This window comes from Cyprinodon tularosa, unplaced genomic scaffold, assembly GCF_016077235.1.
Source record: "Cyprinodon tularosa strain WSP-4 unplaced genomic scaffold, ASM1607723v1 ctg231, whole genome shotgun sequence".
NCBI lineage: Eukaryota > Metazoa > Chordata > Actinopteri > Cyprinodontiformes > Cyprinodontidae > Cyprinodon > Cyprinodon tularosa.
In genome coordinates, this window is record NW_024038867.1 from 471231 (window position 1) to 498600 (window position 27370).

The window sequence follows — 27370 nt, forward strand, 5'->3', positions numbered from 1 at the left end:
AAACAGTTGAAAATATAAGTCTTTTTTTTTTTTTTTTTTTACAAATTTTACAGAATTTATTGTCTATCAATCTTTTTGTACAACCCCTTTTGTCTCACTTCTGCTAAGTTTTGTTTTTTCAGATAAAATCAGTAGAGATAAGGAAGTCAATTATGTACCTGGTAAGAAGAAAAGTTACTAGTGCACAAAAATGCACTATTTAATAGAGTTGATTAAAAAGAAATACAAAATCTTGAAAAGACAAGTCCTATTTTATGCTAATTACTGATTAGTTGCAGTTTTTGTACCATTCTGCATCATCTCTCTTGGTCCTGTTTAAGTTTTCTCTAATCAGGAAATGCATGTTTTGACCTTAAACTGTAAACTTCTCCTCTTCTGTGAGGTTTTGTAAAACTAGAAAATCAAGTTCATTCTTTGACTTCACACTTAAATATGACAAATTCTTTTTTAAAGCAAAAAAAGGAGGAAAAAAAAATCTGTCACCCGTAATGAGACCTATAACCTAGATAACTTAATTTGGTTTGTCTTAAAAACATTTTATTTCTAAACACCACCATTCCTTTTTATCTTTTTGTTATTGTTTTTCTTATGTGTATTTTGTATTAGTGGAGGAAGAGGAACAACCCAACTTATCTCCTGCCAGCTCTTTGCCTCAGAGCGAGGCTGCTCGTTCATCTGATAACTCATCCAGCACCAAGATCATTGAAGTTGAGAGTGATTTCCAACCACAGGTAATGATGCCTTTTTGTTAGTAGTTTGTGTTCCCCTATTAAAAAGGATTGAATTTGACACTTTCTCTTGATTTATTTATTTTTTTATCCCTTCAGAGGTCCCATGAGACGTACCGCCTGTTGAAGAGGAAGAACTTAATTGTTGAAGCCATCCGTAACCTCAAGATCGTAGAAGGCTTTTTCCCGTCAGTTTTTCTTTCTCCTTGTGACTTTGATTGACCATTTGAATTAAGACATAGAGCAAAGCTTAACTTGGTTATGCATGTGTTTTTAGGCTACAGAAGATAATCAGTGAGGCAGAAAAGCAGGAGGGTGTTAATACAAAGTGTTGCAGAAAGACTGTTTTACGGCTTGTCCACTGTCTGTCCAAAGAAGGCTTACTGAAGCTTTACACCACTACTGTTGTACAGGACGGCGTCACCAAAAAGGTAAACACACTTCAATGGTGAACAAGATACGAATATTTAATATTTCAGCCCCTTCTGGTAAACGGTGCTTATTAAACTAAGTATTATTTGTGCTATTTTTTTCTTTCTTCAGTTTATTCCAGCAGCAACAAAGACTAGAACAGCTGGATTTGTTTAGAGCAGGATTTATTCACTAATCAGATTATTGTGTAATCAAGTGCTTCTGATCCTTTTCTTCACGCTTGTAGGTGAACATAGTTGTTCATCCATCTATTCAACCCAATGATGAGAAAGTTATTCAACTCATTGACGAGGTTCGCTTCAAAATCTCAAGCTCATATGCAGCTGGACGGTAAGCACCAGCAAGATCTCTGATCTTTACTTAAATCCATTAAAAAATTTTGATTTCAGTGTTTTCGAAATTGGGGGGAAAGGGGCTAATCTTATAACATGTTTTAGAGTCCGAGTGTTGGTCCAGTGGGTTAGAGCAGTGTGCTTGTACTCTGAGAAGGTTGCAAGTACCGCAAGTACTGCAAGTACACAGATGTAACCGAATCATGGACTAGAGCTGCTGCAAAACTTGCTTCAAGCCACATAGAACAAACAATGCAGGACAAGTCCAAACTGGACTAAAGACAAAAAGGACAGAACTGTTGGTCAGTGGACAGTGAGGAATCACATCTGTTCAGTTTAAAGCTTTCACCGCCGATTGCATTCAGCAGCCATCCACTAAGTTTTAACAAGTCTGCCAAACACTGACCAGCAGGACTTTATGGCAACCTGCTCAGCTAAAAATAAAGATGCCTGCTTTAATAGCTATGCTAACTGTGTGGCCCTCATAGAGACTGAGTGTAAATAAATGCTGGAAGTATAACATTCTTTCATTATTATTATCATGTCTGGATGTTTTAGATTATTTATATGAATGCATACATACTGAACTGTCCTCTAGGTCTTTGTGGTTGATTTTTAACCTGAATTATCTCTCTGTATGACTTTTCCTCTTCTCTTCCTGTCCCTTAGCCTGCAGGTTGCTGAAGAGAAGCAGCTCAAATCCACATCTAAAGAACTGAGGAGTGATGCTCTGCACCAGAGCTTAGAAGATGAGGAAGACAAAAATTTTAAGCCCACAACAGGTATGATCTCCTCTTATGAAGTATAAAAAGATCTCTGTAGTTCAAAGATCTGTTAAGTTCATAAGGGAAGGCTTCAATTATTTAGCATTTTCGATAACCTCCTATATTTACCTTTATGTACTTTTAATTTTGTTAAACCAGCTTTCTTAAACAGAGGCATGCTTAGTGAGCAGGCTTTTTATCCCATCCCAATAAAATTAAGCATTTTAATTTACAGTTTGAATACTTTTTAAACATTTGCCAGAATGATATTCTCACACTATCAAAGCCTTAAATAAAATAATATTTTCATTGTATTTTTACAGATACTTCAAATAAAACAGTTTTAAACAATCTAACTAATTTACATGAGAAAAATAAAATTGTTCCCACAATAATTAATATAAGTTAGTAATTTAATACTTGGATTTTATATTTCTATATAAGGTTTTAGGGTTCAAACATGTACTAAATTAGTCTTTTTTTTTTTTTTTTTTTTTGTGTATCCTGTTTTACCAATATAGCTCTGGGAATCTATGCGGTAGAGCTAAATGATAGCCCAAAACTTTCACAAGCAAACCATTGTGGTTGTTGCCATTAGATTCTGCTTGGTAGTTTTATATTAAACTTTATTGAAAATAATTCAGGGAATAAAGTCGTATACAACAGAGATGGAGAGGGAGGTGGGAAAGAAAAGAGGGGATGAGAATTAAGGGGAAAGAGAGAGTGAGAAAGGAAAGACGGATTAGCGGATGAAAAGAGACAAAACAAAAATAAACATCACAGAAGATTTACAGTAACTCTCCTTCCGTAGCTGTATGAGACAAGAGGGAAATTAAACAGAAAAACAGAAAAAAGAATTTGGTTTTGAAGAGCTTCACAGATCAGGTAGGGACAGGTTGCCAACTATGGGTTCAAAGCAGCTATAAAACCCATTTCTGCTCATTGTTTTATTTAATAGATTACCAATCCTGCCTCTAATGGATTGTCATCAGATTAATTATTTATCAAATGAAGAATATGTTGATGTTAATCATGATATAAAATGTTTTCCCTAAGATCTTTATATAAACAAGCACGTTTAACCTCACCAAAGCATATAACATTTCTTTTCCAGTTAGTTACAAAAAAAAAAAAAATCTTATTTAGCTATTATATACCAGTATAAATAATTCAAATTTAAGGATTTACTTACTTGTTATTTGCCAACCATTTCTTTGTTGTTTTTCCATTGATTTATTATTTCTTTTTTCGTTTTCAGTTCCTGGACTTGGCAAAACATTTGGCTTCCAGCCCAAAATGATCCGTCTGCGGGTCATTCATAGCTTTCTCTGGTACCTGCTCTATGACCACCCACTGAGAGATAAAGCCTCTAAGCCGGATTTGTCCAGTCAGACACCAGTAGAACCAGTCGAATCCAATCCTGACACCAAGCTCCCAGAATCCAAAGCAAAACTGGATGTGAAAGAATCTGAAATCTCTAATTCAAGTCTGATGGGCGAGGGATCAGGGGATGAAGATAGCCAGCAGAGTGATAAATCTAAACCTGATCAGTGTGACTCTGACTTGAAAGGTAAAAGAATGTTATTGGGCTAAAGTTGTATCATTTTAAAGAAGCTGTTATTTTCAGGCTTCCTTAAGATCTTTTTTTTTTTTACATCAGGTTTATCACAATTTTAATTAAAATTACTTTAAAGACAGATTTTTTTTTGTTAACCTTGTTCTGTTTCTCTGACAGTGTATGTTGATGAACACTCATGGAGGAGATTTGTCCCGCCTGTTTATGTCCAAAAAGGCTTCTCTACTGGCTGGGCGATGCTTCGCAATATTCTACTTTGCTTGCCGCTTTCCATTCTTGTGCAGATCGTACAGTTTAATTACAAGGTAAGATCAATCTTTTTGACAATGTTATCAAAATGTTGTCTGCAAAAAAATGTCTAACCTGTTGTAACATCATAGTAAATAGGCTCTACAAAGTTCAGGTCTCTATGGTAAAAATGAGAGAAAACTCTATTTTCATTCTACATATAATGCTACTTACAGGAAATGAGATCAGCATTTCTGAAAAGATAAGAAAAGAAGATGGTAGGAGGTTTGTTTAAAAAAAAAAAAAAAAAAAGTGATTTTGAAAAATATTTTGATCCAAATATTGGATGACTGGACCTTATTGGTGATACTCACCAATTTCAGAGCCACTGTAAAACCTCAGCACCACTTTAGTCAAAAGAAACAAAGTTTGTTAGATTTAAAAAAGCTTCCAGGGATACAAATCAGTTTCTGTTTAGCAGTATGCTACTTGCTCTCCACTGCAAATTTGGCGTAATATACTGGTAGCCTGAAAGCTTTGTGCACTGAATGTTTCTCCTTAGCATCTTTTTCCATATTTCGTTTGTAAGGTTTACTTCATCTACTCTTTTTTTTTTTTTTTTTTTTTTTTTGTCATGGCTCTTAAAGCACGGTAATATAAAAACACATCGACGTTGGAAGGTGGAGATCACAATTGTTGTCTGAGTACCTTAAGGCACAAGTGACCTTTTTTAACCTGAAGGATCCACTGGCATGTTTAAAAGGATTGATTAAAACAAAATTGTCTGACATATATACTAGTTTGAATGATTCTTACCATATTTTCTGAACTATAGAGCGCACTGCTCTTTAATCCGCGCCCACAAAATGTTTTTGAAAAAAAAAAAAAAAAAAGTGGAACTATACATATATAAGCATCTGACTAGGGGTGTAAATAATAATCGTTTTGTATAGGTGCATCAATCCAACAGCCGACGATCTGATGCATTGACACTTCCGCAAGAGTAGCGATTCATGCCGGTCAATTTTTATCCATTTGCTCCTGGACGTAATTCTGACTCCCGTGCTGCAGTGGCGCTAAATCTATTTCGCCCTCCTACCTCGCTTCCGTTAGCCACTACCCTCTTTCCGCCTGTCCACACACTCTCATAAACAGTAGGCAAGACAGACATGGTGAATGAAATACAGGTGTCATTTTTGTTACCATTTGCTGCTACTGCACTTTTGCACTCATTGCACAGATGTTGAGTATTATTGTGAATGTAGTGTAGGCCTGTTTTTGTTACTTAATCTACTAGTGCACCTATGCACTCATTGCAGTATTTTTTGAAGCAAGGCCTGTCAGAAACTATTGCACAGAGGCATTATTATTTTTCATTGAATGAGGTTTTCATAGGCCTAGGTGGAGTACAACTTTGCTACTCCTGTTATTTGCTGCTGTTTCTCAAATAAAATGCATAACGTTATTACAGCTTTCATTGTTTTTTTTTTTTTCAAATTTGAAACATTTTCTAGCCTGTAAGTAAAAAAAAAAACCCCAAAAACTAACCAATTAATCAATCGTGGTGTATTCTTCAGTATCGAAAATAATCGAATCGGTCGGTCAGGAAATTGATACTGAATCGAGTGGGGTGTAATTTACGCCACTGACATCTACTGAACTGTCTCCCACCACACCTGTAGGGGGAGCTCTACATATAGCCCCTGTAGTAGGGAAGAAGAAGAATGCTAGCTCCCATTAGCTTGTTTACTTGGTTGCAGTAAGAGCTTCTACTGACAGATGGGGCTTCATCAGCACTTTATTTCAGTTCTGCAGGAGTTGAGCCCAGTCTTCATTGGTTCGGCAGCTTTAATGAGGCAAATAAATGTCAAATTGTGTGAATTTGAGACATTTGTTGTCAGTCGCTCCTGTTGCTAGCATGTACTTGTGCTAAATGAAAATTAGTCCCTTTTTCTTTCCTTTTCAACTTTGAACTTCCCCTTCTGGCAGTTGGGAAAAATCAAGAGAAAAACCCCACCTCTTATAAGCCTCATTGTTTAAAGCGTGGGAAAAAAAGTAGTAGCTTACAGTCTGAAAATTTGGTAGTTTATAGCCTAGTAAACTAGCACCACCCGCCAGCGGCCAAAATAATTTTTGTCTGCGAGTGGTCCAGCCTCGATCAATGCCCCAGGCCCTAGAACTGGCAGGCCAGTTTTAGTCTGGTTCATCAGGCTTAGTTTTTTATGGTTAAGTATACAAAGAAATGTCAATTATCCTTATTTATCAAGCCCAAATAATGCTCGGACTTCTTTTTTCCGTGAATCTGATGCTGTTTCACACACGGCTTCATCAGTAGATAAGCTCTGGTATTTTAAAGGTTTAATCAACATGAGCTCTCATACATCATGTGTGCCATATATGTGGACAATAGCTATAGAGGCAAATTTAAGTCAAATATTGGAGCAGTGACTTGGGACCAAAGTATTTGATCTCATGCTCTGCTCTTTGTTAAAAGAAGAATCCCTGCACAGCTACTTTAAACTGATGTCTTGTTTTGCTCCTTAAGTAATTTAACTTATAATAATTTAGCTAATAATATTAGCTAAAATAATTTAGCTACCGTAATAATCAAGGGACCTCTTCAAGGTGTTCATAGAAAACTTTTAATTTCTTCTGAGATGGTCTGTGGATTCTTTAAATCTTAAAGAAATATAATAAAATCAGATATTGATGTGAGAACAGGAAAAAAACACTGCTCATCTTGGCAAGTAGATAAGCAGTATTCGGAGTGGAAGTGCATCAGATGTAAAAGATATGACCCTATTTATTTTATTTTTTCCCCCCACTTCTCCAGGTCATAGTTTAACCTGTGAAACACGCTTTATTTTTAGTAATTTTACCCAATAAATTACATCAGAATCCATCTTTTTGTCTGTTTCTTGGCATTTATATGCAATAACTCCCCGTCTTACATTATATACAGGCAACAGCAAGGCAAGATTATTAAAGCAGCGTACTGGTTTTGCTTGTGTCCACAGGTGGATGAACTGGAGGACTATCTCAGTGACCCTGTGAAGCAGCACTATCTTGTGAGAGCACTGCCTCAAAGAATGAAAAGACAGCTTCTTTATAAAAGGTGCCTTTCAGTTTGTTCTTTTCTCTTTTTACCGTTGAATTCTACTTCCTTCCAGACATTGTGGGTTTGTGTGATAAACGACAAGCTGCTCCTTCTCTTTTAGGAAATACATCCATGTCTTTTATGTGAACCTGCAGAAGCTGACCTACATGGGCTTATTGCAGTTCGGTGTTGTTGAAAGGTTCAAGGACAAAGACCAGGTACAGAGGAATCTGTCTGCATAAAAAAAACTATAAAGAAGAGTTTCTTAATAACTGCAAAGTGTTAAAAGTTGAACATTTTAATTGTTTTGTTGTTGTGTGATTCAAAGTTTATTTAGATTCAAACTTTTTAAGAAAGAACCAGAGGATCAATAGATAATTTGACTAATTATTCTCTTCTTTTTGCACTCATCCAGGTGTTTATTTATGTGAAACGCAATGCCACCATTGTCGACACAACCACTTCAGAGCCTCACTACTGGCTGGTCCAGGAGCCCCCTGACAAGCCCTTTGAGCGGCGCCATTACGTGTTCAACACTGCCCAGGATGTGGAGAGCTTCTGGTTCGACCTGATGTGTGTCTGCCTCAACACACCTCTGGGTACATATGTGCACGGCTGCATGCACCTCATTTTACATGTAAACTCAATGACACCATTTAAGGATCTGATTCATTTATTTATTTTTTATTTTTTTGAAGGCGTGGTTCGAAGCAAGAGAAATGGAGCAGCTGATGAATCCACTCCTCCTTTTGTGCACGATCACAGCGTGATTGTTGGAATGGGTTACCTGCTAAAGTAAGTAAAATTTAAGTTCTCAATATGTGTACTTGTGTGTTCTTGTGCTCGTGAAACGCCATTAACTTCAGCCTGAGCACTGTTCCAATTCACAAGAACACAAGCCTGAGAACAGACAAAGTCCCCGGATGTTCTCGCCCCTCCCTCTTTACACAGTATGCACCAGAGCAGACTTGTCTGTTGAGATTGACAGCTGTCCCAGCATGCACTGCAGCAGCAGCAGCTTCTATTAGAGCACTCACAGAGCTTCCAAAAAAAGTTTAAAAAAACAATCCAATTGTACTTTGTTTCCAAGTTTGAAGATATTTCGCTTCCCATCCAGGAAGCTTTTTCAATCTCAGGGTTAAAGTTAAGTTAAAGTTCTCTTTTCTGATGCCTTTGTTCTATAGAAGTATGCTTTAAAATTATTTGAGGTGAGAACAATATACTTTTAACAGTGTTTCCCATTAATGAACGAGAATGTAGCGGTCTGCCATAGAAAACAACAACAAAAAGATCTGTCAGTTTATCAGACCGTTCCATAGCTGTATTTTCATACCGCCCGTAACCCAACGCCATAGAGAGACAAATTGTTTACAGCCGTAACCAAGCGACAGGATGAATGCGCGCCACGCTCATAGACGTCACTTACTTCTTGATACATTTGGCGTATCAAATCCAGCGACGCCAGAGTGGGACGTCGGAAGTTGACACCAAACGCAGCAGGAGCAGCAAAAACGCGTCTGCTGTTTTATTATCGATGCTTGTAGCAGTTTAGTTCTGACGCGCAGCAGGAGCAGCAAATCTGCTTCAGCTGGGAAAATCCACCTGAAAACTAAATCGGTGCAGTCAGTTCATCCAGATTAACATCCTGCCTTCAAATATTATTTCTGTTGGAGGCACTCAGACCCCCACATACCAGCGATGCGCTGTCAGTATAAATCCCGTTCAACAGCAGCCTCTGGCCCGGTCGCCTCTTCGCGGTATGGCGCAGGGGCTGGAAAGAGGTTTTCATGTACTATCTACCCTCTTTTTATAAAAATGCCGTCCCAGCTGCCCGGTTCTATAACTGCTATTAGGTGAAATCAGATCTCCGCAGCCAGCTTCAGGGGGAACACCTTGCTGCATGTTTGAGGATCTCAATTAATGGACCCAGCCCTGGAGACTTTAATTACATTAGAGCTCTGGAGCTCTGCAAATGGTTTCTAAATAAAGCCTGTCCAAAAATTTTTGTTTTTCGATTGTATTGTTTAAAAGATTGCTTGTTCTAGTTAGTGATTGAGTTTCTGTATTGTTTTATTCTGTATTCAATTTTTTAATCAAATTTAAATTACTTCTGATATGCCTTTGTAAGTTTACTTTGTAGAAAAAAGTGAAACTTGTAGTTTATTACACGTACTGGTGTTTTTTTTCTGTCTATAGGAATAGGACTTAAAGATTATAAAAACAAACAAAAAAAATGTTCTCATATCAGAAACGTACTTTGCATGACGTCTATAAGGATAAAATGGGTGTATGTTGTCTGTATCCTATAGGCGTAGATCAGGGCAGTTTGAATGTCAGCATGCAAGAACTAATTCTAAGGGTTGTTCTTATTTGTATGAATCTATGAGAGCAGCTCCATCAGAAAGGGTTTGGGGTAGGAGGTGTTCTTTCGTACCTAGTTTATGCAGCAGGGTGCACAGGTTCTTTGGGAAGGGGAGGTTGCAGCCAGCGATCATCTCAGCTGAGTCTTGGAAGGCCATTCCACTTGGTTTTAGTGTAGCTGCATTATCACTCGGTGATATCTATCTTAATAATAGATATGTTACATGTAAACTTTCCTTTAATAGATATATGTTACATGTAAACTTTCCTTTATTTATGGGCACATCTTATGAATTAGTTGTCATGCTTAATGCATGCCCCCTGCCTTTAATGTGTTCTACCTGAACCAACTCAGAGGCAGCTATGAGGTGTGTGACGATGGCTCCATACCAGGAGACGGTAGAGGAGCAGGAGGTCGAGACTCAGAGCTCTTCAGTCATCTTAAACGCAACTGGTTGTGGACAAGTCACCTACTTAATACTAACACGGTATGATAAACATTTAAATCACATTTAGCAAATGTAACAGTTTCTACTTGTTTAGAAGTTTGACAATTTTTATATTATTTTTAGAAGTTAATTGAATCACAGGCACCAGATCCCCAACCAAGACTGAAAAGTCTGCTGAGTAGAAGTGCCCTGAGGATGGCGCTTCAAGCTGGTGAGTTGTGCGGTTTTGCTTTTTTTCTTAACTGCTTTTATTAAAACCTGGTGATCTTGTGATTTTATTCTTTGGATTCATATTTTTGCTTAATTTGGTAAATGTTTGTAACAGGAAATGCCATTGCACCTTCTTATTTGACCAACAAACGGCCTCTGATCAAAGAAAACATTGAGGTATGAGGTCTTGTTAGCTTCTTGTTCTTCTAATAGTTCCCTGCTATACTTACTACATCAAGCTGATTAAAAAGTTGTCTATAAGTTTTAATATCCTCGCACAGTTGAGGGGAAGGTTTAAACTTGTGAATGCTGCCTCTGTAAACAGGTGGGGATAGAGCCAGCTTTCAGAAACCAGCAGGTCGTTGGAGGAAAGGGACAGAAGAGGAACAAGAAGAAAAAAGAAGCGGTCAAGGTCCAGCGCAAGTCGAAGAAAGGTATCATCTGCTGTTTACCAATAAACATGATTCTAAGGCACTTAAACTTGTTGGAAGATTTTAGATTTATCAGTAGAGTTTTCAACACGCTGATTTTTTAGGAGAGTTCTTGTAAATGCAATAGATGGCAAAATTAAAAACATTTAATTGACTAATTTTCATTAATTGTTCCTTCCATGTAATCATTTAGTTTGCACTTTAATTATAGATAAGAAACCCAGTTGTTAGGTTTGGATGAGACTATCAGGTCCATTTTACGGCAGTTTATGATTCACCCAGGGATTAAAGTATTCCGGCCTGTAGCAATTGCCCATGGGACAAAACAAAACAAAAAAAAAACTAGAAAATAAATTGAAGACAAAATCCCCCTTGTGTTTGTCAGGCAATAGTAACAAAGGAGCGCTCTGAAACTCACAGTATTAGCCAATCAGAAGAAGGGGGTGGGTCTTAGGAAATCGTGTACTGCCTCCTCTCCTGCTCAAGTCGCCAGATAGATTGTGGGAAAGTCACCTTGCGCCGTTCACGGCTCCATTCAACTGAGAGACGTGCTTAAAATCAAAAAATGAAACTGTGTTTGGAGAGAAGGAAGATGAAGAAAACTGAATTGAATGGAGTGGGCACAATGCAGTTCATGAACTCCAGTAAAAAGGTGCTACGCAAACATGAATTAGACCCTGGTCATCAAGCTGCTGTTCATGCAGCTGCGCACACTATACGTTTGCCGGTAACTATGGCAACAGCTGATTTACCAGCGTCAATCACTGACCGTGTATGCAAGTTAGAATTAAGGGTTTGTACTTCCCTCACCGAACACAACCTCAGTCACACTAGATATAGATGCACTTTTGCCATCTTCTGTCCATTTTTGGTGTTGGAATTTTAGAAGTCAAATTTAGTCTTCAATCATTCATACAATCTCTGATCCAATGCCCCCACACCCCCCACAGGTGCGATGTTTAATCACATCTGATATTTCAGCTGTGCTGAGGCTTTTATTGTGTTTTGTCAAATGTTTAAAAATAAAGTTAAGAAGTACATAATAAGGTTTGATCATATCTTCTGGCCCTAATATCCACTTAACAGCTCCTCTTCCGTAGTGAAATGTTCGTTTTGACTTGGTTCAAGTTCAGGGATTTCTGTAATTAGCAAAAACCTGCTGTCTGTTATTAAAATGAAGCTTACTCTACGCTATGTTGATAGGAGTGTTAGTGCACTATTAAAGCATTTTGTATGCCATGGTGAATCAATGTCACCAGTGCCAGAAAACCTTGAAAAAGGTTTAGTGATTTCACTGCTGATGCATTTTAAACTAAAAACTTTTTGGTAAGAACCTAGAAAACGCACTCTGGCCCATGATGCGACAGACCACCAGGCTCTGAAACGGATGACCAGAAACAGAGTGTACTGGTCTGTTCAGGAGGACTCCATCATGATGCTCTGCTCAGTGGCGTCAGACCTGCTCAACAGCAAGGTACTAATACTCTTTAAGATCTGCCCATCATCTGCTTTATGTGTTTCTTAATCTTTTGTTGTGTTTTTCTACTTCTAACAAACCATCTGCATATGATTTGTGCATTTTTTGTTTTGTTTTGCAGCTTAAAAGGCCTTTTGTGCCTCACTGTGTTGTAAGAGACATTCTCCACGCAGAGTTTGACAAATCGAAAGATAAAACGTCTGTCTCTGTTGCACGTCGCTCAACTTACATTCTTAAAAATCCTCAAACGGTTCTGAACTACAGGTGGGGCTTTGCTACAGATGTTCAAAAAAATTTGTTGTTTTTTTAAATAATGGTTCTCATGAGGTTTTACCCAACAACGGTTTGTCTCAGGATCTGTTTGGCGGAGGTTCACCAGGACAAAGCTCTGATGACACTGTTGGAGGAGAACAAACCGACTGACCCTAATGACCCAGAGGTTTGTTGATCTCTCTTTGTTTACTTTCTATTGTACGTTGATTGTAAGAGATGTGAATTTAACTGAATTTGGCTGTGATGTTTTAGGCCTGTGCCAAAGCCTTCTCTGAATACATGCGCCTGCTTAGACAGAAGTTCAAAACCATCATGGATGATCGTGCCCCAATGATACCAGACTCTCAAGAGCAGATCTTTTCACAGTAAGAATGGATAATTTAACTTGTTTATCTTTAAAGCAGAACAAGATAAGAATCTTCCTAATGTTTATTCTTCAGATATAAAGTTTCTGCAATAGATGAAGGGAAACATGTCGTTTACAAAGACACCATCAGCTGGTAAGGATTGGTTTTACAGAGGATTTTCTTTTCAACAAATAGATCTGGTTTGGTGCCTGTAATACTTTTTTGTTTATTTACCACAGCAAAGAAGACATTTATGCTGTCGTCTTGTACAATTTGATCCAGAGCTCTCTGGTTATGACCAATGGTCAGATGAAATCTTCCCGATCATTTCAGGTAACTAAAATAGATTGTTCTGTCAGGTTCTGTAGATTGTTCTGTCAGGTGCTACTACGACTCATTTATGGTTAAACTCATGTTAATACTTAAATTACTGCTCTTCTGAAGTTATTTTAAAAGTATCTATTATGGCTTGGGTTATTTGGGACTTTCTTCCAATTGTAATAGTTTTGTAAAAGCTTTATGTGCTTCCTCTGTTAGACCTTCCAGACGTACAATAAGTATGATCAGGAGCTGCTCTGTCGAGTGTTCGTCCAATGCAGGAAGAGGGGCCTGTACAATCGGCGCCGCATCACTCCGAGTTTGGAACCAAAGAGGAACAGATGTCTTCCCATTCTGCCCATGTCATTCCAGATGTCCCAGTCCTACTACAGGTTGGTCTTGTTTTCTATTCAGATATGAAAAGAGAAGTTTTAATCATGGAGCAAATAGATTTTTTTCTTATCATGTATTATGATTACATTTTTTTTGTGTGTGTTTTTATTTAATAATTCCTCTTATTACTTATTTTAAATGTGTACTGTGCAGAATAGTGTAAAAATAAATACATTTTATTCTAAAATCAGTATGAATGTTGTTAGTAACTGTGCCATCATAAAAATCCAGATCTTAATAATCAAACTTTGGAGATTTAAATCACTCCTACATTTTAATACTTTTGTAGTGATGAAATATGCAGACCTCTACTTCACCAGAAGGAGCTCAACTTTAATTGTGCTAGTTCTTCATTTAAGCAGCTCACTGTTTTAAGCACTGTAGGATTTTACAAACAAAGCTTGCCTTAACTGAAATATTTGCTATCATGTCTATAGGGTTACCTGAAATCAATGTATCTAATGCAGAAAACTTAAAAGCTGGTGTTTTCTGCTCAGGCTGTATCGCAAAATGAAGCTTTTGCATATCTTTTAGGAATCTAGAAGCATGTCCTATAAACTGAAAGTGACTAAACCCGGTGGTACTATAGAACCACATACATAGAGCCTGGTCCTGAGGTATAATGGAGTGGTTTGTGGGATTTAAGCTGAGATGCCCAACTTTTGATAAAGCGGTAACTAAATATAAGTGTACCATATTATTGTTCGGACTTAACTGGACTGATGATATGGTTGGATAAATAAGTTTAGATTGACTTCACTATGGAGTTAATTGAATTTTGTATAACTGAAGAGAAATTCTTAGTTTGACTTATTTTGTTTGTTGAAATTTAATGTTATTAATGGGAACCATATAAGTAAATTAAATAAACCTGAACAAAGCAGAAATGTTTTAATCAAACTTTAAGGCAACTTTTGCAAAACAATCTGACAAACTGCAAGCCCCTAATTAATTTTTAACTGATCTAAAATTCATGAAGTGCATTGGCATTCAGAACCTCTCTGCCCAGAATGCCAATGGTTTTAGTCAGGATTCAAAACTCTGAGCATTTTTTTCCCCTTTCTCCCTCCCTGGCAGGCGTTTCTCATGGCGCATTCCTCATTCCCTCTGCACCGACTCCTTCTGCTTCTTGAGAAATCTAATCACCAACGGGACAGGGGACAACAGACCAGCCACCGCTTTCTACCATGAAACTGAAATCAGGTCACAAGCCAGTGAGGAAACGTGTGAGAGAAAAACGGCAAGAAAAGGAAAGCCCACTTCAACCATGGACTCTCACAAGCAGACTGCTGGAGAGGAATCCACAACCGAAGTAAACAACAGCCAAAGTATAATGCAGGGAGAAGAGAAACCTGTGGAATCAGATGGGAAGATTGAGAGCACTGATGAGAAGATCACATTAGATGAACAGAAAATCCCAGAATGTTCTGCTCAATCTGGAGCTGATGATGGTTCCTCAAGCAGAGAGCAGACAGATGATCATGTCCCTGAAGAGCCAGAAGAGGCCCCAGCTGCTAAACCCGGAGCAGCTCCACAGGATCCTCCTGATCTATCAGATATGCTGAAGTTCTCTCTGAACAATCCAGGAGGAGCTTGCGTCGTCTCCCTCAGCCTGATGACTCTAGGGCTGCTAAGCGTTCATGTGTCCATCCCCAAGCAAATAGTCGTGGTGGACAGCAGCCTGGTGGACAATGAGGTAGTCAAGAGGTGAGTTCCTGGTTCACTGGCTTAGATGTCTAATCAAATAAATGTTTCAATTCTCCATCACAAGTGACCTGCACAACTCCAGATAAAACAAACCTATTGTCAGGTCTTGAAGAGAATTTATAAAAGTTTGACTTTTTCATTGTTTGCTGGTATGATTGTTTTATATAAACAGATCACCACTTTTCAAGTTTTTCTATGGTGGAATTAATATCTGATAGTTTCATTGCTTAGAAAATAGTTTAAGTTTTTTCTCCAAATGTTTCTTTGCAGATTGCAGAAAAAAAAAACAGCTCATTCTTAACAGACATAATTGCTTCTTTTTATGTGTTTGTTCTTCTTATCGGTAAGGTGGAGCTCATTTCAATCAGTTGAGTTATTTTCACTAACCGTGCTTCAGTGAGTTTCCATAGTGATCAATAGGTCTTAGACTGGTGTATTTTTTCCCAAATCCAGTTTAGTTGAATTTTGGTTCTATTGGGTTATCGTGAGGATACAGATGGGTAATCTTTCGTCTTCTAGTACTTTCTTTAAAAATCAATTTAAGGCCATCACAGCTGCAGATCTAAATTCAAGAAACTTTAAAAACTCAAGGTAAGAAAAAAGTAACAACTTAAAGGTACACTATGCAACCGGTGTTGATTTTCCAGCGAGGCTCCCCCCAGAGGGCGAAAGTAAAAGTGCACTGTCGTAAATATGCACAGCTGTTCTCCTGGTTTCTCCGTCAAGCCAGGCACGGTTGTTTTGAGCTTAGCAGACAGGCGAACGCAACGAATGACTAACACAGTGAAAGTATGAACATGCACACAGAGAGAGAGAAACCATTCCAATGTTACTTACAATCGCATCAGCAGAAACGCGAGGTCCGCGTCAGCCTTGCAGCCTTCTTTTTATTTTAGTTCTCGCCATTCGGAAAAAGCTTGCTCAATGTTCACCCGTGTACGACTCCTCTCTCTGTCCGGAGCCCTTTTCCTCTTTCTTGCCTGCTCCGACATGGGCTTTCTCTGTTTTCACGCTGGTTCCGCCATGATAACTGCACAAAGATCGCCACTGTGCTAGCAACGAGCATGCTTTTAACTGGGGGCGTGTAGCAGTTCTCGCCGTAAAGCAAGACCGACTCTCGCGAGACTTCTGAGCCTGTGGGTGCGGGTCGGTGCTCCTGCAATTGCAAGTGCGGTATTTCCCCCACAGACCACCAGGGCGGCCGGAAATACCTTTGTTCAACCTGAAATGACTCATTTAATCATCCAAAACGTTATGGAACACATTAATTAACTGAAAAATGTTGCATAGTGTGCCTTTAAAGAGACAGATTAAAAACAATAAAATAAAATGACAAAAAATACTAAAAATATTAAGTCTCAGTGTCAAAAGCCAATGAATAAAAAGGATTTTAAAAAATAAATTTAGAAGTTGAGGGTAAAGTAGCATGTCTGATATGCAGTCACAGCTGTTTGACTCTTTAACCTCATGGTGGTTCAGCTTTAGTGTTATTCAACCCCCATCTCTTATGCTTCCTCTTTAGCCACAGCCAGAAGCTACCTATCTCCAACACATTGCTGCTGTGTATCCCATACCACCGGTCAGGTGGGAAGTTAAGGCCCTGATGAAGCTGATTCCCCATTTACAGGGCATTTTGTGGCTTCCAGCTGGCATTCTGCTGCCAAGCCTGCATATTTGGAACATCTCTACTTATTTCCACCTTCCATCCCCTCTTTGTAACAGACAGGGAGCTCCACCAGAAGCATCGTGGATTTTCTATTATCTCGCAGGAGCTTTATCCCTCACGTCAACCTTATTGGCCAACTGCCTACTGGAGGAAAGGAGTACTGATGTGTCTCTCTGGAGAGGAAATTGATACTTCCTCTGGCTTTTGCAAACAGGATACAAGGTGTAAAATCAGTTAATAGACACATGTCTCCATACTTGGGACAATGTGTTCTGCTGCCTGATAACATGCATGAGGTTTCCCTTGGTGTATCAGAAAAACCTAATGGTCTCAAAGTTGAGTGGTTTGAGTGGAAGGTAGGGCTGCAACAACGAATCGATAAAATCGATAAAAATCGACTTTTAAAAGCGTTGGCAACGAATTTAATCATCGATTAGTTGTGTCGCGCGATTAATGCGTCATCCGCCGCCGCCGTCATCCCGGGGAAGAAAAAAAAATATGACGGAGCGAGTCAGCGGCGCAGTTGCAGTGTTGCCAACTCAGCGACTTTTCAGACCCCTCCAGCGACTATTTTTTTAAAAAGCGACTAGCGACAAATCTGGGGACTTTTTACGATGTCACTGCCGGCTTTTGGAGACTCTTACGTGAAAGCATGTATCGTTCCTACTCTTGTCCTCCAGCGGCAGCTGCTGCCGTGGGGCGCCTCCCCCATCCCAACCCCTTTCTCTCTCTCCCACAAGAATCCCTCTCAGCGCTGCAGTCCGAGCCGCAGGATTTTAGTGAGGAGTTTACCCTCAGCGTCCAGACTGCAAATGAAGCGCGCATGCCCCTGGATTGACGGCGCAAATTGATCACAATAATTAAAATAGCCTGCGCTTTGTAAAGTGAAAAAAGTAACATGCAACTTTTGTAAAAACAAATAAACATGGCACGGAAGCACCACTGTTATGACGCAGCACCTGAAAAGAAAACATGTTGGAGCCTTCAATGGCAGTGAAGAGAGCTGATCAGCAGGATGAGTAACCATGTTTGTTTCATTTTAAAGTGGGGAAACGTAAGTTAGTTTCTCAGGTAGCTCATCTGATGCTTTCCTTAGCTTGTTAGTAGGTTACAGACAGTGATAAGGTTGGCTAATTATTTTACTTTTAATTTCATTTGAATTAGCTTAAGCAGCGTTTATATTTTCTTTATAAATAAATTAATTTGCAAATTATGAGGGCAAGGCTTTTAAAGTTTAAATCTTCTGGCAAAGATAAAGTAAAGAAGATCCTGCAATTTATGGAAGTAAAGCAGAATAAAATCCAGCAAGATCAGTAATATGTCAATTAATTATCTGCCACATTCCCATGTAAATATCTGTCTTTGGAGGATGTGTTTTTTTAGCACCCCTAGTTCTCTCATTTTTATTCCAAATACAATTTATAATTTGAATCACAGGGCTATTTTTATCTCTATGGTTCAGTATTTTCTCAAGTAGCAACTTTAACTGCTATACTTTCCTGTCTTAAAAGGCAGAAATCTTCTAGTCTAAAAAAACCTCATTTGTTGAAATGGGGGGGCCTATTGTTTGAACCCCTTAGGGGCTTTAAAAAACAAAAATGCCTGTCTCTTTTTGCGCTTTATGAAACAAAGTACCCTATATTTTGTGGATGTACAGCTACATTTCTCATGTAAGTTTGCGTAGTTTTAAAACAAACATTTAATTTTTCATATAGCACCAGTACAGTTAATGAGCAACCTGTACTTGTGTGCTTGTTTGTTCTGTCTAAAATGTTTATTTTGGAATAAAGAGGTTAATATAAAAAAAATATTTTGTGTCCGATTCATCGATTAATCGAAAAAATAATCGGCCGATTCATCGATTTTCAAAATAATCGTTAGTTGCAGCCCTAGTGGAAGGTGAAGATTAAGGAGATAATCCTCTTGCTGTTTAAATGCCTCACAGGATGAAAATGTTAATCTGTTATTATGACAAAGTCCCAGCCTCACCCTGATCTAAACTGTCAGACTTGTGGTTAAAATTAAGGTAAACATTATTTATGTTAAGATGAATGAACAAGCATGCAGACTGAATTATTTCAGATAGTAACAGAACTGATTGGGGTTTGTTTAAATATTTCAATCTGGGGCTTAGAGAAAATGTTCTCTAAATCCAAACCTTTGCAAATATGATTTATTTTTTTTTATCATTGAAGTTGTTTTTAAAATTATCACTGGAAGAAGAATAGTTCACACACATCCGTGAAAACCTTAGGATACTTGGCTGTGAGGAGCCAGTCGAACCTTGGACCAGAGCTGTATGTTGCCTTGGAAAACAATGGCAGGATGTTGATCTGAAGCCAGCATGTTGTTATTCTTTTTAGTTTTTTTCCCCTTTCATTTCCGTTGTTAAAAATGTTGAGAACTTTGGTTTCACTTTGGAACTTGGTTGCAAAGTGAAACCAACCTTTCAGCCTTTAAGTTAGTTCACCTCACCCCAAACGGCTAAGTTACCCCGCAGCATATCTTTGGGTTCTGCAAAGGCCTGGTAGAGATCGGCTTAGAAATTTTAACCCTCTAAGCTGTTTTATAGTAGCTCTTAATAAATGCCAACTGCTATTGTCTCCCAGTCTCAGGTTTTGATTACAACCTCTGGGCAGCTGCCTTGTCCTGTTAAAGGAAGCATCCCTACAGCATGACGCTCCCATTACCATGTGTCAAAGTGTGCATGGTGTTTTCAGGGCTTTTCTGGTTGTTCAAACACACAACTATTTACACATAGACAAAATGTTCAATTTGTTTTCACCTGATCAAATCAACCCTACATTACATTTTTCATATATTTGGTAAACTACAGCTGGGAAATGAGGAAAACTTTTATTTTTAGCATAGCTGCTCTGGAAGAAGATGATGACGATGATGATGACGACGGCGAAGAGTGTGAAGGGCGGAAAAGGCTTCAAGTGAGCGCACACCAGGCATCACACACCAACTACCTACTGATGCGGGGATACTCCTATCCAGGAATTGGTAAAGTTTTTTTTGTGCATTAACCCAGTGTTTCATGTTATGTTTGATTTATAAGAAGAGAGTAAAATGCCTTTAGAGCATCCTGACCAGATTGTGGGCAGCACATTGGCTTCTTTCAGTGCTTGTAAACTCAAGAGCAAAACATGGATGAATACAGAGACAACATGGCAACAAAGCAGCATATCCAACACCTGCCTAGCACTTTGTTTCAGTAGCTCCTAACTGTTGTTTCTTGCTCCTGTCCCTTCACCTTTCATGCGATCAGCAGTAAGAACATTATCCAGGGTAAGAAAGGAGCTCCAGGCTGCTTTGCTGAATCCAGACAGCGTTCAACCTTATAGACGTCAAATTAGGACTACAGCTTTCTGGAAATGGACTACAAAAAACCCAAAGTTACTCAAATATAACAAGCAGCTAAAATCCAATTTTATACCAAAAATATATTAAGAACAAATGTCTCATCATCGGGATTTGCTCCGTGATCAGAGAAAATGTTACTTGGTGCAGAACAGTTGTGAAAATTTGAAGTTCAGTTTAATATAATAATACAACTCTGTGAATAGTTCCGTCTGAAATGAATGAAAATAGTTGTTTTAATGGTTATAGAGTCAGATATGTGGCGGTAATGTTTGGTTTATCTAAAGGTTTTAATCTGTTACTGTGTAAATGAGTTTGGCTGTAATTTAAGGACAGATTCTAATAGATCTGCAGAGTGGGGGCTATAAATCTGATAGGATTTTAATTTTTTTATTGTTGTTTTGCACAATATGCTTAAAGTATTTTTTGTTGTTGAATATTAGAGATTTTGCAGATATATTTTGTAGATACATTGTTTAGATTTACTTATATATTTCTACCCCTTTTATAGAATAGAAAATCCCTTTATTGTCCCACAATGGGCAAATTTACAGCAGCAGAAAGATTATTGAAAATGGTCACACAGATGAGGACCTTAGAAAATGTATAAGAATAACATAATAGGGAAGAGTTAAAATATAAAAAATAAAATTCTGTAAAGTGTTTTAACAATATAAAACTGGAGAATTAATAACCAATATGCAGCTATGGACATTTTTACAGTAATGGATATTTGAAAATAGCAGCAACATCAGAGATGTGCAGAATGACAGCAGCATGTTATTTAACTGACTAAGGTTTCTATCATTACATTTGATTTGATTTGTTCCTGCTCCCGGTGGTTGGAACCTTTATTCCACTCTGGATTCTTGTGAGTGTAGTCTTTGTTCACTTTAACTTTTTAAAAAATAAATAAATAAACAAACAGTTTTGAAAACCTCGGTATTCATTCTTTTCCTGCTTTGTGTGTCAACTTTCACGGTTGCTAAGCAACAGAGCATACGGCGGTAAAACCCGCCGAAGGGTAGACCTGTTCGAATTTACAGACAGAACTCTTCCGGCCTCATTATTTTCAAGGACTTCGAAGGATCCAGTCTAGGTAGACCGCGTCCTTGGAGGTTGCAGCCCAGGTTTTCGAACAGAGCCTCTGATTAAGAACAGGGCTGCCCGCACTGACGCGGCTCAGGGATTACGTCACACGGAGCGTCGTGCGCAGTGAAATCAGGACATTTCCTCACTTTCTAAAAAAAAACCCGGGACGCCCGGGACAGGACGTGAAATACGGATATGTCCCGGTAAATACGGACGTTTGGTCACCCTACTTAAGCTCAAAGCTTGGTTTATGCTGGGTTTCCTTACTGATTTGTACTTTTGGAAGGAGTTTTTACTGATGCCATCTGATGGTGCCTGGGTATGGTGTGTTTACTGTCTAGATAAAATGTTTGAGATTGCAACATTTCAGTCACCGGTAAGGTGGAAATCTTTATGTATGTCATGTGATTTTATTGCTTTTTTTTCTTTTAAAATGTATTTTGTTAATTTAAATGAAGGTTTAAATTATATTTAGTTAAAAGAAGAAAAAAAACTAATTGAGTATAATAGACGTCCTGAATAAATTGTCTTCTTTTTCGCTTCAGTTAAATTGCGTAATCTCAACACGAATGATAACATTGTGGTTGAGTCGTGCATCATGAATCTGAAACTACGAGACACTCCTGCTCACCATTTCTTCAGCGATCAGAGTAAGTATCTGTCGTTTTTAATTTGCACACATTACTTCAATCTCCTTAATCATTTTTTTTTCTAATAATTTTTTTTTTTTTAGATGTTCCACCACTAGATTTAACTAAATACGGTCCCTCGCTGCTGCCCCCTGTCCTCACCCGTAACATCCTCTCGCCATCCTCTTCTCCACCCACTGCGGAGGAATGTGAGAGACGCTTGATCCAGGATGGAGGATACACGGCTCAGGACATTGAGGCGTGTGCTCAAATCAGGAGGAGTTTACATGAAGCTGGAGAAAAAGGTTTGGATGCAAGAGACCTGCACAGGTCTCATGTCCACCTGCTGGAGCCGCAGTCTGGACGCACGAGGAGCCTGCAGCAGTACTTGCAGGTAAAAATGTGCATAGCTCTCGTAATGTTGATGATGGGCCGTGGTTCCCTTTTTGTAAATACATTTCTTTGCCTTAGGACCTGCAGGTAGAAGGCCAGGTAGTCCAAGTCGGGAGTATGGGTGTCCGCTGGGTCCTCATGGAGCATGCCGAGCCGTGGCTCCTGACTGTTAACTGCAAGCAAATCCCTCGGTCTCTCCTGACGGGCAACAGACATTCATACCTGAGGACTCATCACAACATTCCTTTTGCACGCAAGAGGTGCAGCACAGAAGTTCATCGGGAGGGAGTGGGGCCGCCTGCGAAAAGGCTAGCTAAAGACAGAGAAAAAGAGACGGACAAAGAAACAGTGGATGGATCTCCAGGTGAGGTAACTGAGAAACCGAATGAATACCAACAGCCAGAACAGCAGAACGAGAAGGTTGATGAAGGAAGTGGAGATAAATCCATGAATTTGGAAGAGGGGAAACATGCGCAGTCAGAACATGATGGAGAAGAACATGATGGACAGAAGATGGAAACTGAGCAAGGACAAAGTAGACCAAAAAGAACCAGAAAATGCAGATTTACTGATGAAAAAGATCAAGAGTCATTCTTTCTGCAATCAGGATCAGCTGATGCTGAGTGAGTTTCACCTCTATGGATTCCTGATGAGGTTATTTGCTCCCCTCCTGTGTTATAATTTCTTTTTTTGTGTCTTATCATCAAACTTCTTTCCGCACAGGGAGAAACTGAGTTTCATCAGCAGGCCGTGGCGCTTCATTGATGGGAAGGTTAACCGGTCGGTGTGTAAAGGGATCTTGGAGGCCGTTCTGTATCACATCATGTCTCGGCCAGGGCTCACTCAGCAGGCCCTGCTGGGACATTATAAAGACACTCTGCAGCCTCTGGCAGTGCTAGAGATGGTTCAGGTAAACAGAAATATGCTAAACCTGGCGCTGCATGTGGGCTTCAAATGATTTAGAGCACATCCATTTAGTAGAAAAGATAAATCTGTTTATGGGTCTTTGAGTTAAAAAGATGAGCTAATAAGCTGAATTAATACTTGAGCAGTTTACTGAAATTAGTCTTCTTTTTCACAACTAATATCCCTTTCTGTCTTCCCCTCAGGCACTCATAGATATTGGTTGTGTAACAAAGAGAACTTTAGTTAAACAGCCCAAACCGTCACTTTTCAGCCGCTCTGCACCAACGGACAGTGGGGCCTCAGGGGTGACAGAGGAACCAGACACGGTGTTTTATGAGCCCACCATCAGCTGCTGCCTGCGGCTCTGTCGGGTGCTGCCCAACGACCGACACTGGAACGAGTGCTGAACCTGAATCTGTGGATCTTTCTCGCTCACAAGGCTCCGCCTCCTTTCTTGATTTTTTTTTTTTTTTTTTTTTTTTTTGTAAATTAGGCCAAGATTCTAGTAGAAAAAACAAATTTCTATGAAAGATTTTCTTTTGGTGTGTCAATATTATGTCCCACTGTTTTTTTTATTTATTTAAGATTTTAAATAAAGATTTGTTTCACCTTATTTTGCATTGCACTAAATCTAGAGAATGGAACTATTTTTTTTTACTTTTTACAAGAAATGTAAAACACCTGTTTTTAAAATCACTAAAACAAAATCTTCACCTTTATGAGCTTCCAGATTTTCTTTACCAGGATAAACAGCACTGATGTCCAATTCGGGCACTCGAGGGCCACAGTCCTATGTGCTTTAGATGTTTCCCTGGCTTGAAACATTTGACCTATATATGCATCATAAGCTAAATAACCTACTGAGAAAGTGATTCCTGTATATGAATCAGAAAGAGCTTCCCTTCTGTTCTTTATTCATTCCTTTTTTGTGTACTTGCTTACTTTTTGAGTCCATCCTTCTGTCCTGTCGTCATTCCCTTATGTTTTTTTAATTTCACTCTTTATTTCCTACCCTCACTGTATTTTACCTTTTGTTTTTTGTTTTCTGTCTTTGCATCTTCCATGTCTGTTTTCTGTCTCTGCCCTACTCAGGTCCTGCTCAGTTCTTTCAATCTCCTTGTTTTAGGAGATTACATGCTTAAATCTTATGAGAACTTAAATTTTTTAACAGTGAATATAAAAGAACAAGATATACCTCACTGAACCAGGCAAAGGATTTAAAAGGAGCATTTTAAAGGAGCATAATCAGCGGATAAATTCTGCTGATTATTAAGTATTATGTATTAAGATTCTGTTGTAACTTATTCTTGTACATATATACTCCTCACTATTGTTTTAACTGAAGAAGCTCATTGGATAAAGGTCTAAACGTCTTAAAGGAAAAGAAAAGACCTACCCTCTCCACTTTGAAAAAAAAATGCATAACCCTGTACACGCTCCTAAGAGGGTCACCTCATTTAATGACTACTGGCCTGTTGCTCTGACTTCCATTGTGATAAAGTGCTTCAAAAGGGTGGTTAAAGAACACTTCTTCTCTAGTTTTTGCACCATGTTTTTTCTCCCATACTGTTTACATTTGATAACTGCTGCACTTTATGGACTGTAAATTTTCATTTCACTAAGCTGCTGCACATTAACAATGAAGGTTGTCTAAGTCGAAAGTGTGTATTAGAGCTTAAACAATCGGATTAATCATAATAATCGATAATTGAATTAATCGTTAACTGGAGTATAGAGACTATACATGCCTTTTAGCTGACAGAGCAACCCACTGAGGAATTAAATATATCAAGATTGTAAAAAAAAAAATAAATTTTTTTTTTTAACCATTTTGCAATTAAGATAAAAAAAAAAAACGTTCCTCACTTAATGTGCTCTAAGTCGAAGTCCTAAACTGGAAAGGTTTTAGTTTCACCTGGGTTGATGTTGTAAAAAAAAAAAAAAAAAAAAAAAAGAATCTTGAAGGAATCTTTGGCTATCCAATTATTAATTAATCAAAAAAAAAAAAATCAACAGATGAATTTATTTGCAGAATAATCGTTAGTAAAATGAGTGGTGTTAATAGGACTGTACAATTTAACACAGAGCCAGGTTATATATTGCCCTGCCCTGTGCAGTGTAAAACTTACTGATCTTATTTTTAGAGGTAGTTTTACTCAATTTGGTGTTGTAAAACTAGGTTAAAATACAGTTTATTTTGTTTCACTCTACAACTAACATCAACACTAATTGGACCAGCATTAAACCAAATATTCTGACACTAATATCAAAGTAACTTCTACATTGTACAGGGCAGGACCACATGTAACCTGGCTCAGTGTTGAAAGTGACTCTTGATGTTAAAAGGGCATTTTTGTTTTAAACCAGGGTGTACATCTGAACCTTAAACCAGAGTTTATAGGGGGAAAAGACCCTGTAATTATCAATGTATTAACTTATTATTCATTTTACTCTTTGTTTATTGTTATCAGTATAGATTAACCATTAGATGTTTTTGATGCCTGTCACTTTTTGCTCACCCATCAGTGCACATTGGCCCCTGCCTGACCACCCCTATGAAAAGTCTGGATGGAACCACCACTGGTCAGGCACTATGCTAATGTGACCACCTTTGGAATTACAAATGTAATGTAATTCTGTAAATAAATGTGAAATTCTGGGCACTTACCATGTTTTTCCAGCAAGGAGGAGCAGTTAAAAATTCCAGTCTGTATGGAGCAAAAGGGCAGAGTTTTTCAGAGTAATTTTCACAGCAAAGACTGAATTTTCTTGAACATATGGAAAGCTCTGTGTTTACACCTTGAAGCTTTCTCTCTCTGGTTCTTTTCCTGAGAAGAGGTCACTCAGGAAAAACTTTAAATAACACTTCATAATGTATTTGTATTAAATGACCATGAGAAATGACAACAGTTTTTGTCAGAAATTTTAATCTTACTCGGTCCTGAGAAGTTGCTTAGGGTTACAGATGGCAGCGCTTACCATCTTGGGCACACCTCTCGTTGAAGTGGTCCTAAATCACCGTTAAAGAAGCATTATATACAACTCCAGTATGACACATCATTACATAATACAGGTTTGCAGATGAGTAGACATCCATTGCTACAGCCATATCAAACTATTATACAGTGTCCCACATAAAAACACAGAGAACTCGCTATTAAGAATGATCCACTCTTTCCTTGGCCCCATTTCATTCTCAAATCTGTGGTTTGTGCATAATGAAGATGACTGTATATCCTGACAGAGGAACGGTGCTAATTGGATACTTTGACACTCCTTTGACATGCAAAATGCAGGTAATATTAGGGATTAACAGACTTGCACATCTTAAATAATATTCCTAACAACAGGTTACACAGTAAAGAGTAATATTACACTGATTTAAAATAAATATTAACAACACTGCAAGACATACAGTAGGGAGGCATTTAACACGCAGTGTTGTTGGAAAGACTCTTAGAGGGTTAATAGAATCTGAAACTGCTAATATACACATATTAATACATAGTATATATGCCTAAATGTAAAACTCACACAGAGGTTCACATTTGTTTTTTTATATTTGTATTTTTTGCTAAATATGTTAAGACATCAGAGAGGCAGGACAAATAATATGTTTGCAGATGGCTTTTCTTTAATTACTCTATTGTTAAATTTCTTGGTCCAGTGTGCGACCATTTGGGTTATTCAACTCTGGCTCCTTGAAATGGAATGCACAGCAGCATGAACACAAAGCAGTGCTTAGAAACCTTTTAGGAAACTGATAAAGATCCCCGGGAAGTTAAAACACCAGGCTGTGCTGAAACCTCCCCTTTAAACTGCTATTTCCTGTGCTTGTGTTGAGCTAGCTAAAAAAATAGGGGGGAAAATAAATGTTTCAGATCATCCACAATGGTTTTCACATGCTCATTTCACCCAGCCAGCATGCATGGGTGGGGCCCACATGGGTTTGTTGTGGGCTACATTGGAAATGAGTGGCCATGGGAAATACACTACCGTTCAAAAGTTTGGGGTCACCCAAACAATTTTGTGTTTTCCTGAAAAGTCACACTTATTTACCACCATACGTTGTGAAATGAATAGAAAATAGAGTCAAGACATTGACAAGGTTAGAAATAATGATTTGTATTTGAAATAAGATTTTTTTTTTTTACATCAAAATTTGCTTTCGTCAAAGAATCCTCCATTAGCAGCA

General features: G+C 38.4%; 1 protein-coding gene and 1 long non-coding RNA gene across 2 annotated transcripts in view; both read left to right on the plus strand.

Annotated features, from left to right (window-relative positions):
• The window catches only part of LOC119784685 (general transcription factor 3C polypeptide 1), a 36751-nt gene extending 12963 nt beyond the window's left edge, over positions 1–23788 (plus strand). The window contains exons 12-40 of the mRNA XM_038286874.1: positions 607–731; positions 828–916; positions 1006–1159; positions 1387–1490; positions 2162–2274; positions 3515–3826; positions 3992–4137; positions 7078–7175; positions 7279–7375; positions 7573–7756; positions 7856–7952; positions 9874–10006; positions 10091–10178; positions 10293–10354; positions 10503–10611; positions 11940–12082; positions 12207–12349; positions 12440–12524; positions 12611–12723; positions 12799–12858; positions 12945–13038; positions 13243–13415; positions 14494–15123; positions 19656–19798; positions 21793–21897; positions 21981–22270; positions 22348–22892; positions 22993–23179; positions 23379–23788. Coding sequence (XP_038142802.1) covers positions 607–731; positions 828–916; positions 1006–1159; positions 1387–1490; positions 2162–2274; positions 3515–3826; positions 3992–4137; positions 7078–7175; positions 7279–7375; positions 7573–7756; positions 7856–7952; positions 9874–10006; positions 10091–10178; positions 10293–10354; positions 10503–10611; positions 11940–12082; positions 12207–12349; positions 12440–12524; positions 12611–12723; positions 12799–12858; positions 12945–13038; positions 13243–13415; positions 14494–15123; positions 19656–19798; positions 21793–21897; positions 21981–22270; positions 22348–22892; positions 22993–23179; positions 23379–23582 — 4826 coding nt within the window. The 3' untranslated portion in view covers positions 23583–23788. The remainder of the gene's footprint in view (positions 1–606; positions 732–827; positions 917–1005; positions 1160–1386; positions 1491–2161; positions 2275–3514; positions 3827–3991; positions 4138–7077; positions 7176–7278; positions 7376–7572; positions 7757–7855; positions 7953–9873; positions 10007–10090; positions 10179–10292; positions 10355–10502; positions 10612–11939; positions 12083–12206; positions 12350–12439; positions 12525–12610; positions 12724–12798; positions 12859–12944; positions 13039–13242; positions 13416–14493; positions 15124–19655; positions 19799–21792; positions 21898–21980; positions 22271–22347; positions 22893–22992; positions 23180–23378) is intronic.
• Positions 10618–11860, plus strand: LOC119784686. The gene is made up of 2 exons (XR_005280961.1): positions 10618–10831; positions 11009–11860. It is a non-coding gene; the product is annotated as an uncharacterized LOC119784686 (long non-coding RNA).
• Positions 23789–27370: the final 3582 nt, after the last annotated feature.